Source organism: Curcuma longa, unplaced genomic scaffold, assembly GCF_044706935.1.
Source record: "Curcuma longa cultivar G26 ecotype Majalengka, Jawa Barat unplaced genomic scaffold, ITB_CL_G26_1.1 utg18532_np1212_1030455_RagTag, whole genome shotgun sequence".
Lineage (NCBI taxonomy): Eukaryota > Viridiplantae > Streptophyta > Magnoliopsida > Zingiberales > Zingiberaceae > Curcuma > Curcuma longa.
The window spans coordinates 797484-811733 of NW_027435598.1; the positions used below are offsets into that span (position 1 = coordinate 797484).

Genomic DNA, 14250 nt, shown 5'->3' on the forward strand with positions numbered 1-14250 from the left:
CAGCCATGGCGGCACACCATACTCAATGACACGAGCACACGATCGAGCGAGCGGTAAATGTAAGGTTGTATTATTTTAGGATTTCTTTTGATTTTTTTTTTTTTGGATTTTCTAGTGGTTTTTATGGGTTGTGATCGATTGGAATTCCCTCACATGGCGAGGCACGATTGAACATTCAACATAAAAATTGTATCGTCGCATTCAAATATTACAATATGTTCTTGGAGGTCTTAGGTCTTCTTATTTGATAATGGACTTTCACATGTTATAAACATTCCTAATTGACTATTAAATGGTATGACTATTTTAAATATAAGGCAGGCTGATATTTAATTATTTTATATTTATCGTCATTCTTATAGCTACATTTCATATCGAAACAATGATAAAACTGAAGATGCTTGCAGTCATTCTTATTGAGATCATTTTCATAATTCAATCTCATTAACGGTCTATTAATATTAATGAGGATTTTATATATGTAATTTATATTCGATAATTTAAATCTCTTTCATATAATATGTATTAAATTATTTAATGAGATTTAATTCTTAATGGTAATTATGTGCCGTGTTAATTCATGTATTAGTCTGAGATTTAATCTTTCATTCACATGTTATAAACATTCCTAATTGACTATTAAATGATATGACTATTTTAAATATAAAGCGGTTGACATTTAATTATTTTATATTTTTTTTAAAAAATTGTGTCATAAAAAGTGATAGCTAGACAAACCTACGATGTTTTTGTAAATTATTTTAATTTCTTCTTGTATAGGTTTAAGACTTGGTATCATGGTAACATTAAAATTCTTTTAAGTTAGTTATTGTAAAATAATTATTTGATACATTATAATTTTTTAAACAACATGAGAAAATTCTTTTAAGTTAGTTACTGTAAAATGATTATTTGATGCATCATTTTTTTTTAAAAAAAATATGCCATATCAATAAACAACATGAGAAATTTATCTGATAAAAGGTGAAAATTTTAAACTTTTTAAATTAATTATTTATTTTTGAATAGATCAATTGTTGTCTATCCTATATTTATAATTAATTATTTATTACCGTTTTCGCTCTAAACATAAAATTTAATGTTATTGTATATATGTAATATAAAAATATCAATTAAAATTTATTTTTCTTTGAATAATATTTTTATTGATTTTTTTTTTCTAAAATGAGGGTGAAGATAAATCCTTAAAACATATCGGAAGTCACTTGAATTGACCAATATAATGACTTTTATTTTATAATAAATTTTAAAGATTTTTTTCCCTCGAATGAAAAAATAACTTTAAGCTTGCCACCATAGGGTGCTCTGGGCAATTGCTATTTCAATGTGGTGAGATTTTTACATACCGAGTTAGTCGACTAATTTCTATAAATAAGAATGTTTTTGCTACTTTCATCATTTCTTTCTACGGTAATTTACTAAATCAGCATACTTAGAAAATTCGTAATACTCAAAATGCATAATCCACTTTCATATTTATCAAAATACGTAACTATTTCTCATTGTGTCCCTCCTTTATCAACAATCGTAAACTCTTAAACTTTTTGTGTTTATTTGTGAATGTCAATCAACTAACTGACACAAACCTAGAGCATCAATTAACTTATCTTAACACTTCAATTTTAATCTCTTCAATAAAAAATAAAATCCACCATCCCAACGGTAACCTCATACGATCGACTCCACAATCATATATGAAAAGGTAAATCAACTTCAAAATTATAATTGACCATAAAAAATTAATATCTCAATCCATACTAGAGGGTATAAGACAAAGACTACAATGAGCTTGATAATGATTCTGATTGTACTCAAGCCCATTAGTAAATTTTGACTCTACAATATCAAAATCTCGACATGGTTTAAATCAAGAGAATCCTAACCCTCTGATAATATTAGTGAGTGATTATGACAACCCTAACTCCTAATCAACATCGAAACATTTTATCACGAACTCATTAGAATACATAGACCCGTCCTCTAATGAAACGACACAAATGTCTTTGTTTCTCTTGTGCCAAAGTTTAGGTTAAAACAGCTCTCAAAGTTCTCATCACTCCAATACCCTTCTTCTATCGTTGCCCTCCCTCAGTATCTATAATTTTTAACAAGAAAGAAAGAAAGAAGATACCCAGACATTAGAAATTTGCATTACACTAATCCAAAAAAGAACTTCAGAGTTTTTTTTTTCATTATATTTAAAGTCTGATCGAACAATAGTGAAAATGATAAGCATCCCCTTGGTCGCTGCTGCAGTATACAAGTCCAAGGGAAACAAAACTAATTCCTGAAACTGCTTCAGGATTTTGTTTTCGCTGAGTTGGTTCTAATGCCACCGAGGGAGACGAGAAGGACTGCGCTGCATAAACTACAAAGGAATGAGTGATTTAACATAAGAATTAAGATGAGTGCCAGTTTGGACCGATAAGGAGCTATGTACCAAATGAGGCTTCAGTTGTGAAATAAAACACTCTCAAAGAATAGGCTCACTGAAAATTTAGATGAGAATTTAGTCTCTAGAGGAACATTTGGTGTATAAACTAGTTTAATTGGGGAGAACATGAGATTAGGTTTACAAATACCTAGTGTGGTTTTCACTTTCTACACTGAAATAACAATGCAAAGACATCCAGATTATTTATGGATTAGGTTGTCTTCATGTGAATAGGATAAATGCTAGCAAACTCAAAATAAATGTTCTAGATGATATTTAAAATATGACCAAAAGCAAAATTTTATTTACTACTAACAGGAACTTTCAAGAACAATTGATAAGAGTAATCTGAATTTGATTCTCTCATGTCTTCTTAAGCTTGTTATGTTGTCAGCCATAACACAGAAATGAGCCTGGCCAGCCAAAGTTAAGATTATATATCTAGTTGTTTAACACAAAAGGATAATGATAGTTCCAAAAACCATAACTATGAATTAATTCATGTCTAATGACATTTATAATCTACAATCTATAAACGCTCGTGAAGAGCCTAAACCATGTGATTGAGAAGTCGCCCATGTTATGTAAGACAACTTAAACACATGGTATACATAAAGAGCACTTCCCTGTAATATAACAACTCTTTCAATCAGTAGTTAAATTGATTTGAAAAGTCTGAAGAATCATCTGATGATAACAAGATATTAAATCATATGGATTCTACTTTGCCAAGTTTTCCAAGTAGGTTTCTGAAAAATCAATCAGACATTTGCCGAAACAGCATCTAGCATATGGATGTAGATTTGGCCTCCACTAGTTTCAGAGTTTTACAACATCCACTTTACAAGCTAATCCTTCGCCTGATCTTAGGATAATAATTGGATAAAGTGAATCCATTTGTATAACAATAATCGGCATATTAATCTAGTTGAGCTAAGATCTATCATTCATTCCAAATTTACACCCATCGAGGATAACAAGAAGACGAGACCAGGATTTTGCACTGTGCTAAGAGAAGACAGCACAATATGATTTCAGCTGCTACGGTTTCAGTATAATCTATTTGAAAATAACAAAGGCACATACATCTCCTCAGTTCAATTAATTTCAATAGATCTTACTCTACTAATCTGCACCATTTCAATTGGAAGAACTTGTAGATCATAATTAAAAAGAAGCGACAAGTTTTCAGAAGAATTACAGTATCAAATTTACATATGTGGATTAACATCTTGGCTTTTTGAGCAAATGAAGAGATTAGTATGACGTTCACACGTGTTTGAAGTGTTCCTATGGAGATTAGAGTCCAACTCCTCTACTAAATAGACTTTGCATTTTGAACACGCAAAGATAACGACGACTAGTTAGTTCAAAAGCATCATAACTTATGCATGATAATTGTTCAGAAGGGAAAAAGAAAACTCAATAGAAAAGCACAAATTTCTCAAAAAGAAGTATGTTGTTACCTCATCAAATTGGCTGCTAGTCAAGCAGTGGCACCATATCCAGCATGAAAAACAAAACCCCTGTAAACCCCTTCATTCGATCCTGGAAGGCCATCAACCCAGGTCCATACTCCGCACCCACCCTTCTCATCTTCCTCCCACATTACCAGCTTTCCTCTTACTCTCCTCCCAGAGAACCAAACCCTACCATCGCCGCCGAACACCTTCACCTTATTATTAGCCCCAGCTGCAGCTGCTGCCATGGAACCCACTGCACCACCACTGAAGCAGCGATACATCTCCGGTGGCATCCTTCCTGCCTCGTCCCACTCCATTGTTTCAAGATCAAGCCTCAAGATAAGCACCGTAGAGCAAGGCGCATCTGCAGCAAGCGATGACCGTAGCCCTCCAATCATCAAAATTCGTCCCCCGCCGGCCCCAGCAAGCAACCGCGGCCGCTTGAGGATGTTGAACACGTCCCCCCACTCGGGCCGCTCCAGCGCGGCCCACTTTCCGAGGTCAAGGAGGCGGCAGGAGAAGAGCCGCCACAGGCTACGCCAAGGTGTGCCCACATCGCAGAGAGCAAAGATCGCTCCGGTCATCAGGACAGGGCTCCGGGGCTTGGAAGGGAGGTTGAGGGAGAATTTAAGCCAGCGGTCTGTACCCTGTCCACAGGAAAGAGCGGCGAGTTGTGTGAGGACGAGGGCTGTGCCATCGGGACAGGCAAGGACCGTGCCGTGACGGGACCAGGCGGAGCCCAGTGGGGGGAGGACACGATGAGACCCAGAAAGGGGGTTGCAAACGACAAGGGATCTCGAGCTCCTCTCGTCGCTGGCGGCGTCTACCCAGAGGAAAAGGAGGGAGGGCGAGGCAGTGACGGGGGAGGAGGAAGAAAAGGGAAGGGGAAGGCGGAACCATCGCCGTAGGCCGGGATCAAGAGCAAGGAAGCAGGGGCGTGGATCGTCAGCCGAAGCGGCGGAGCAACGAGGGTGGCGGAGGGCGAGGAGGCGAAGCGGGGGGAGGGAGGAGAGGAAGGGAAGCGATGAGAGCGCATCGCGGAAGATCCGGCAGACGGAGCGGCAAGCCACGGCCTCGGGGAGGGAGAGGCGACCGAAGACGTTGTGGAGGGCATCCTGGGGGAGGAGCTGGATCGGGATCGCCGGCGGAGGAGGAGCACCCGGCTCGATCTCCGACGATTCTGCGACTGTGGAAGAATCCAGTGAGGCGAACATCATGCTATAGTTCCCTTCCTTCGAAGGCATATCGTCCTCGCCGCCGTCTCCGTCGCCTCCGCCGTCGCAATCCACCGGTGGGCGGCTGTAGAAACAGCTGGCGGCGGAGGAATAGGGGAGGGGCGGAGGGGAGGGGTGGGGAGTCATATGGCGACGAAGCCTGATCTGGTCACGAATCGAGGAGCGACTTAAGCGCCGACATGGTTAAATGCCGACGTGGCAGCGGCGGTCGGTGTGACTCATCGGACGGTCGGAGCGGTGTCGCGAGTTAAATCGGGTTCTGAAGGGGAAGTGGCTCATTCGCGACTCGAATCAGTGGGGGGCGACATGGACATTGTAAAGTGATAAATAAATACTTTTTAGTAATTAACTTAACTTTTTAAAAATAACTAATATAATCAAACGATGTCAATTAGAATTTTGATTTGTTGGATTGTCTAAATTTTCTTCTTCTTTATCAATTAAACTTTTGATCTGTTGGATTGTCTAAATTGTCTTCTTCGTAGATGTATATTACACGTTCAGGATCAAAGTTTGAAAAACTCTTGACACTTGTTCTTTTGTCAGGATCGTGCTCCCCAATTTATTTTAATAGTCAATAAAAAATTTTGTAAGATCTAATATGATTAATCAAATCAACTCATGATAAAATAAGATCCATCAAAAATCTATTATATGATAAGGCGGATGGATAAACACATCTTTCTAATAAGTTGAAAAACTTAACTCAAAACGGATTACAAATTAGATGAATCAATCCACGAACATATAAAAAAATAAAAATATATTAAAAAAATTTAAATTTGGGTTGCAATTTAAACAGGTTAAACCACTAATAATGTTGTCGAACGAGTCAAATCACGGCGGGACGGATCGATCGGTCAAAAACTCATGATAGGGCGGCATGAGCCAATCCACTATCTTGACAGATTAAAAAATTCTCAATCTAATCCAAAGCGAATTGCGGGTTAGACAACTCAGTCCACGAGCCCGTTAAAAAATAAAAAATATATAAAAAATATTGAAAATTTTAATTTTGGATTGTAGATTAGGTGGGTAAACCCACAACCTATTAAAATTTTCATTTTAATTTTAAATTTTTATAAAATTTTTTTCTCTACCCCTTGGCCAATATAAACTCACAAGTCCATTAAATTTTTTATTTTAATTTTAAATTTTGAAAGAAATTTTTTTCTCAACTTGCGGACTAACCCAAGTAGGTCGCGGGCCTAGATGGGTTGACTCACTTGAATCCGTCTTAAAATGAGTTGTTAAAATTTAAACCCAACGTGCTTAAATTATTTGGGGATGAGTCAACCTGACGAACTTAACCCAAATTGATGGCTCTACCAATAGTCTATTGAGTTTTCCATTTTAATTTTATTTTTTTAAAAAAAATCTCAATTGAGCCCGTCACATACCAACCCGTACAAATCGTGGGCCTAGATAAGTCGACCTATTTGGATTCACCTTAAAATTAGTTAATAAAAGTTCAATTTAATCCGTTTAAATTATTTAATCGGACAGACTAACCTGATGGGTTCCATGTAAATTGATGACTCTGATGGGATCAGATCGATTACCTGTCGAATTATAAAAAAAAACTATAATATAACGTAGAAGATCATTGGATATCATGACAAAAATCTCTTTGAAAAAATGATCATTCTAGTAAGATTATCCTAAAAGTATTTTGTTTGACTTGATACTTTAACATTATTTAAGAGAAGATATCGAATATCTCAGAATATATTATCTTCGTACTTATCAAAAACACAAAGGTAAAAGAATAAATAATAATTAAAATATTAACTATTATCACGATCAAATCAAAATTTTATAATTATTTTTTCAAATCGATTTTCCTCACAAACTCTTTTTTACCAACTATATTCCATCACTCATTCGACGACCACGCAAATACGATCAAATTACTCCAATCATTAGCATTATTATTTCAAACAAGGATATAACAAAAGAGCGACCCAATATATGAAATTCCTATCATTGCAAAAAATCCATTGAGTTTTATTATACGCAATATTACTCTGTATTGTAAGAGATTGTTTCTGTGATTCAATCCTTTAACCAGAAAGTCACACGACAACAATTTTATATGGAAAAACTGAACAAATTTAAGAATTGCCACATAAACTTGTTTTATCATAACCTTCCAATAGGCTTGGATGAAATTATTAGTAATTGCAGAAACCACTAAGAATCACTGCCTCAAGCTTTGCAATATGTATTGAGCATACAGATCCCTACAATAAGCCGGACGGCAAAAATAAAGTTAACAAAATATCCATCAATAGGCAGTTAACTGGTTGATTGTTAAGAAACTTACATGGAGTATTGGATGGCTTCACGGGCAGTATTTGCAGGTAGGAACTCATTCACCGCGACTTCTTTGTTCTCATTTTTCTTATCTGAAAAACTCGTCAAGGGTTTACTCACCTATTATAAATAAGGGTATGATTCATTGAAAGCACAAGATCATAGGAAAGATAAGCTCGCTCCTCAAGAGGACAGTTTTAATTGGATACAATCTTCAAAAAAGCGGCGAATCTCAGCAAGACGATGAGGAGATAACTCATTAAGGTCATTGTAGTGACGGTATTCTGGATCATCAGCACAAACAGCAATGATCTTATCATCTTTCTCCCCCTGTTACCACAACCATCAATCTTAGCACAGGTAGGGATGTAAATCTGAATGGTTTTGTATCGGGTTAATACCTACCTGATCAATCATAGGCATAAGACCAATGGCCCTGGCTCGTAGGAAGCTACCAGGAAGAACTGGTTCCTGCTTAATACAGTAGGGATTTGTATTAGGAATCACTGCAACAAAATGTGGTTATTAACTGAGCCACAATATTTGTTACAAGTAACCAAAGGACATGCAGCAGTCTTTGGATAAATGTAGTTCCAAGAAACAAATTTTGTTACGGTTACAAAGTTCTTACTGACCTGCATGAGGACCAAAACATCGATGGGGTCACTGTCTTCACAAATAGTCCGAGGAATGAAACCATAGTTATGAGGATAGACCACTGAGGAGTATAAGACTCGATCAACCTAGGAAAATGTCAGGCAAGTAAGAAAGGGTTAACTGAAGAAACTAGCTAAAGCTGCCCAAATATTTGCATGATTTCCAATTCTCAATTTTCACTATTTCTACAGGATAATTTTGGCGGACCTTAATTAGCCCTGACTTCTTGTCAAGTTCGTATTTGACTTTACTTCCTTTTGTTATCTCCACCACCTACATCAAAATGTAAAAAGAATATTAATGGGGAGAATCAGCAAAGGCAACCATTTTAAATGCCATCATTTGTTTGGCTATATGCCAAAGAAAATAATGTATTTTTTAGAACCAGTAAACTTGGTGTTTGTAACATACTACTGAAAACACTTTGACATGTGGGCCGGTTTTGCATCAGCTAATATAACTTTGATGAGTTAAGAAGGGAGACTTACGACATTGAAGACAGCAGGGGCCTCAGGACCTGCAAATAAGGTTTCATTTCAATTTAGTTTTATATGTAAAGCAATTATGAATACGTTGCTACAGTAATTTAACTTTGTACCTATTTCAAGATCATGCCATGGATGAGCAGCAACTGTTCTCCTTGACATTGATGACAGAATCCTCTCATTTAGTCGTGGAGCTTGGTGTGTCACTGTTGAAGAGTCACCATTTTCCATACTCATAATTCCTAAAAAGAAAGCAAAAGAATGTAAATGCACTGCAAAGGAGTTTGGCATGGAACACATGACCACTACAACTACAACTCCAACTCCAACTATGATCCAGAAAAATACCAATAAAACAGTTCCTTATACAATTATTAATTGTAGCCAAAATGTTCATGTAGACACAAATTTTGAATGACATATGACCCTTTTAGGTGCAATGAACTTTTCCAATTTGAGAAGGAAAACAAACTTCCCTTAAAAAAGAAATAGGGTGTAGCTAAAGAAAGCTTTCAATGTAGAAAATGAAAGTATGTCATACTTATGCAACATTAATCAATTTTAACTTACACATAATCTTATCAAGCATCAAATGTTAAAAATATAAAGCATAGAAAAGCTTCATTAGTAGCTCAAGAGTATGGGGATATGTCACTTTAATCAAACTTAACATGGTACAAGGGCAAGGAGCTTCTATGTTTGAATCATGCCCTTATCATCTCCAACTACCTCAAATAAATTTAATTATAGTGCTTTATCAATCTAATTCAATCTTACATAGAATAAAAACAGGTTGGTTGAAATAGAGAAGAGTGTAAGGCGTTCTTTGTGTTAGTGCAATCGACCTCGGATCAAGGTTGACCAAACTCGAATTGGATTTTGATGTTTGATGATTGAGCGAGTCATCAAGCAAAAGGGTAGATTATTGATGCAATCAACTTCAAGTCAAGATTGGCCAAGCTCGGTTTGGTATGATTGATAGTTAAGTGAAAAGTTATAAAGTTCAAGTGGATCATGGTTGATTGGACACTTGGCAGTTGAAAGTCCAATAGGGAGTTGACACGGGAGAAGTCCAAGTAGATTACGGTTAACTGGATACTTGACAATGTTGGGTGAAGTCCTAATAGGTCATGAAGAACCGGATATTAAACATGTTGGTGAAGTCCTAACAAGTCATGGAGGACTTGATGTTAGACAATTGGATGAAAGTCCTAATAGACCATGGAAAATCGGATGTTAGACATGTTGAAGTGAAGTCCTGACATGTTATGAAGGACCAGATGTTAGGCACAAGAAGTGAAGTCCTGAATCGTCATGGAGGACTGGATGTTAGGCAAGAAAAGGGAAAAGCAAACAGGTCAAGGAGGTCAAAGAGGACTTAATATTTGGCCATGGTGAAGTCCTTGACCGGATGCTAGGCGATAAAGTCTTAGTAGGTTGAAATCAACCGAATACTAAACAAGATGAGAGTTCAATCTTAGGGAAGGTTGAAACAACCATATCAATTGACTGCTATGGGAATGACAGTCGACTAATGAGCCTGAAACCACGAGTTCAATATTTGAAGGAGTTTGTGGTGTGAGCAATTAACTGTTGGGTGTTAGCAGTCGACTACTGAATTAGTCGAGTGAAGGACTTAACTGATGACATTCCAGAGCAAATAAAAAGTTTTGCAGTCAGTCCAGGAACTAAATTGATGATGTAGCAGTCAACTGTTATGGTATATGCAGTTGACTAATGAACCCGATGCTGAGTTGAAAGGAATAGTTCTACGAGCAGAGCCAGAGCAATGTTCGAATTCGGGCATAACAATTGATTGTTAAGGAACAAAGGGTCGACTTTTAGGCGGATTTCAATCACAATCTGAAGCCTATAAAAGAGGATTTTATGGAGATTTCAATCAGCCGGTTCTTAGAGGTTTTAAGGGGAAGTTCTGCTACATTCTAGACCTTCAAAAAGCAATCTAAAACAACCATAGCACGATCAGAGCCAAGTTCTTTTGTGTAAACTTCATTATATTTCTATTTTAGTGATATTTTAGTGTTTGTGTGGGTGTATGTTGAATTAGGATGGGAAATAAGTTTAATGGTAGTGAATGTTTTGTTTGTAACTTGGGTTGTATCAAGGTAACTAGACAAAAATAAGTTATTTCTATTGTATTTGTGCATATGCATTCTAGTGGAGCATACCGGACTTATTGTATATTTAAGTTCAGTAAATATATCCTTTGACTAGTTTACATGTTCCTTGTGCATGAATTATTGTATAAAAATAGATTATCTATATCATGCTATAACTATTTTCAAAAAAGAATTTAAATGATATTAAAATAGAGGTTTTAAATGATTAGCCTATAAATGTAAACCAATAAAAATAAATTATCTACAACTTTTATTTAAAAAATTGATTTAGGTTAATCCTTAAGATTAATCGATAAGATATAAATCCAAATGTATAAGATTATAGTGTGAATATTTAAAATGAAATAATGATCATTTTAAATGGACAAAATAAATACTATAAAGTAAAAACCTTAGGCTAGCCTTCTACCCACATGAGGTTGTGGTAGCAAAGGGTCACTTATGGTTAATATTTATTTGTGCGAGGGTGTTATATCATTGTTTATCATCGATATGAGTTTTAGCTATATGTCAAATGACATTATTTACACTTTGAGGACCTAACTCCAATTATTCACTTTTTATTAGATTTATTGGTGATAGGTTTATCATTGACAAACTTGTTAGTGGTGATTAAAAGCATGGGAAATGATACTTAGCATGAAAAATCCAACATGAATGGAGCATGACACTCACAACTGCATGCAGTGGGTCCCACTGCATGCCATATATATACCCACTGCCAATGTGAGTGTCATGCTCCATTCATGTTGGGATTTTTCATGCTAAGTATCATTTCCCTAAAAGTATATTAAATTGTGATAAAATATGATGATGATTAGAAAATAAGTTTGGTGACTTTAATTGGCGATAAATTAGTAAAATAATAGTTGGTTATGTATATATATATATATATAACTTTAAAGATGTGTGATATAATTTGTGACTCATCTAATTCTTTTGACCTCTTAATCAAAAGTAAGCTGATGCACAATTTTGCTTGGATTCCAATTTTGCAAGCAAAGGTGATTTTTAGAGTTATAATTGATAGAGTTGCATGTACGGTACTGATTTTGGGTTTAACTTTATTCCTTGTACTTTTGTTTTGTTCTGTTATGGTATTGTATATCTTGTTTGTATCTTTTGTAGAAAAAAATGAAGATATAAATTGTTTGTTGAAAACTCCTTGATTACCTTGAGTAAGTGATTGTTTACATGACTCTTGGTTTCCTATCATTACATCATCAGGTAGGGTACCTCCTACTAAGTATAAATTATACCCTGAGGTGTGAGTAATAGTTATTAAAGGCGCTCGCCTAGCTGCATCTAGGTGCAGCCAGGCGAGCCTCTTGCGTCTGTACACCTTAAGCGTGTGCCTTTGAGAGGAGGAAGAAGAAGAAATCAATCTTGATGAAGATTCAACCATACAGATCTGAAACATCTAATGATGATGATGATGATAATGATATGATTGAGGAAGATGATGAAGATTTTGATGATTTAGATATTTTTTAATTTGAATTATGCACATAATGTATTTATTTGTTAGTGAATTTTATATTTACATTATTGTTTAATATTTTATGGACTATAATTTGTTAATAAAATATTTTGGTATAAATTCTCTATATATGTTTGAATTGTAAAAATTCATACCCAAAGCGCCTTACTTCGGTAAGGCATACGTCTCACCTTACATCGTGCTCCTCAAGCCTCATAGCACCCTATAAGCTTTTGGACACCTCACGCCTTAAACTATGGGTGTGACAATAAGCATCTCACCAACTATACTTGGTAAAGCAAGGATTCGAGAGCCTTCATTGCAAGACCTAATGAAAAAATTTTCTTGACCTATATTGAAGCATATTAACTCCTATATACCAAATAGGTTAGAAAAAATGTCAAATACTATAGGAAATTAGTAGGAAACTAAGGTAAAATCAGTGAAAGCCATAGGAAAGAGAGGTTCTCAGTCTACTTTCATTTTGATTTTGAACTTATTGGAATATAAAGTGCAATAAAATCATACTTCTAGTAGGGGTGGTAACACATGTTATGTTGTGTTAATCATGTCATAACGGATCATGGCATTCATGCCGATTAAAAAAACTATATTATATAATATAAATAGTTATATGTTTATTCAAAAAACAATTCTATAAGGTGTAAAATTAATCAAACACTTAAAAGAATTAAATTATATGGTATTCTTGCCACTTGACTAGTGTATTGTAAGTCAAGTCATGTCAACTCATTTATATATTCAAATTGTGTTGTCACTTATAAATTTTGCCGATGCTAATGTATTTTGCTTTCTGAGCATATGACTGTTAGCTGTAACTCTACTTAAAATGGTAAGATCATATAGAACTTAGCAGTAGGACAATAAAAAAAATCATTTGAGCAAAACCAAAAGGCAACTAACGATTTGTCTCATGAAAGAGGAATCAACTTGAATAACAAGTCGACGGCACTAGGAACTTCTTCGGATGAAAGAAATGAGCAAGAAATTTAGAAAAGAAGTGCGTGAACCAAAAAGGTGAAGAGGTGAAGACGTGCACAAAACACACACAAAGAGCAGGCCTTCTTATCGTTGTGAAATCATCGTTTCGAAAGAAAAAAACTGAGTCCAGTCTGTCGTAACTGGGATCGAAATGGAAATCGATCCCAAACACGATGGATCCAACAAGAGAGGCAGCCTACACCTCAATTACTATAGAAACATCTTAAATCCGGATCCTCTTTAAAGCATCTTCTCTACCAACCAATCCACTGTGCATATCGAATCCCAGAAAGCAACCCAGTTGATCAGGGATCAATTATCGCAGACATACAAAAAATCGATCATTAGAAAGCCCGCAAAAAAAAACACGAAGGAAAAATAAGGCGGCTCAACAGTGGGGAACAGTAGTTGATCAGTGGAGAAGAATCTTAACCTTCGTCGGGAAGCAGCCGAGGCGCTTCGGGCTCAGCAAAGCGGCACCGAGAGGAGCGAAGAGCGAGAGCAGCGACGGAGGCGGAAAATACGATGGGCGCCTGGGGCGGTGTTGAGCAGAGACAAGATGCCCACGTGCTGTGCACGTGGTGCTGTGACGGACGGCTTGGCCGGACCGTGTCGCTACGGGCCGGGCCCAGGGGAAAAACAGAGATATCGAATTAAATAAATAATTCAAAACTAATATTTTAATTGTGATGAAAAATCAGGAGGAAAAAAATAAGTGAAGAATAAAAAGGAAATGAATACTCTTCTTCTGCATCTTTAAAAGTGGAATCGAAAAATTGCAGTTGATCTGGATAAAGAATGATATTACTTAATTTCATTGAAATTCAAATTTTTATCCTCTTCTATAAGTCTGTTCCATCGTAATCAACTCAGTTATGCTTCGATGACAGATAGAGCTATCAAATGGATCAATCCATAGCGGCCTCATCATATGGCGGGGGAGGGGGGGGACGGGCCAACCCACCAACTTAGCGGGTTGGAAAATCTGAATCCAACCCAATTCAAGGCGGATCATG

The 14250-nt window shown here is 36.2% G+C and overlaps 2 protein-coding genes across 4 annotated transcripts; both read right to left on the reverse strand.

The window, feature by feature from the left end:
* Positions 1 to 2178: 2178 nt before the first annotated feature.
* LOC141819839 (SKP1-interacting partner 15-like) lies at positions 2179 to 5239 on the reverse strand. 3 transcript variants are annotated; one of them, XM_074707098.1, is made up of 2 exons: positions 3922 to 5239; positions 2179 to 2375 (listed from the first exon to the last, which is right to left on the reverse strand). In XM_074707098.1, the coding sequence occupies exon 1, from the start codon at positions 5160 to 5162 to the stop codon at positions 3942 to 3944; it is 1221 nt and encodes a 406-aa protein (XP_074563199.1). In that variant the 5' UTR covers positions 5163 to 5239; the 3' UTR covers positions 2179 to 2375; positions 3922 to 3941. The 3 variants fall into 3 exon arrangements, with proteins under 3 accessions (XP_074563199.1, XP_074563198.1, XP_074563197.1); XM_074707097.1 differs by having other exon boundaries at positions 2179 to 2380; XM_074707096.1 differs by having other exon boundaries at positions 2179 to 2389.
* Positions 5240 to 7145: 1906 nt separating this feature from the next.
* On the reverse strand, positions 7146 to 13760 carry LOC141819754 (soluble inorganic pyrophosphatase-like). The gene is made up of 9 exons (XM_074706999.1): positions 13668 to 13760; positions 8725 to 8853; positions 8615 to 8643; positions 8334 to 8399; positions 8105 to 8212; positions 7875 to 7940; positions 7679 to 7799; positions 7480 to 7561; positions 7146 to 7396 (listed from the first exon to the last, which is right to left on the reverse strand). Exons 2-9 carry the CDS (start codon positions 8846 to 8848, stop codon positions 7354 to 7356), a joined length of 639 nt encoding a protein of 212 aa, XP_074563100.1. The 5' UTR covers positions 8849 to 8853; positions 13668 to 13760; the 3' UTR covers positions 7146 to 7353.
* Positions 13761 to 14250: the final 490 nt, after the last annotated feature.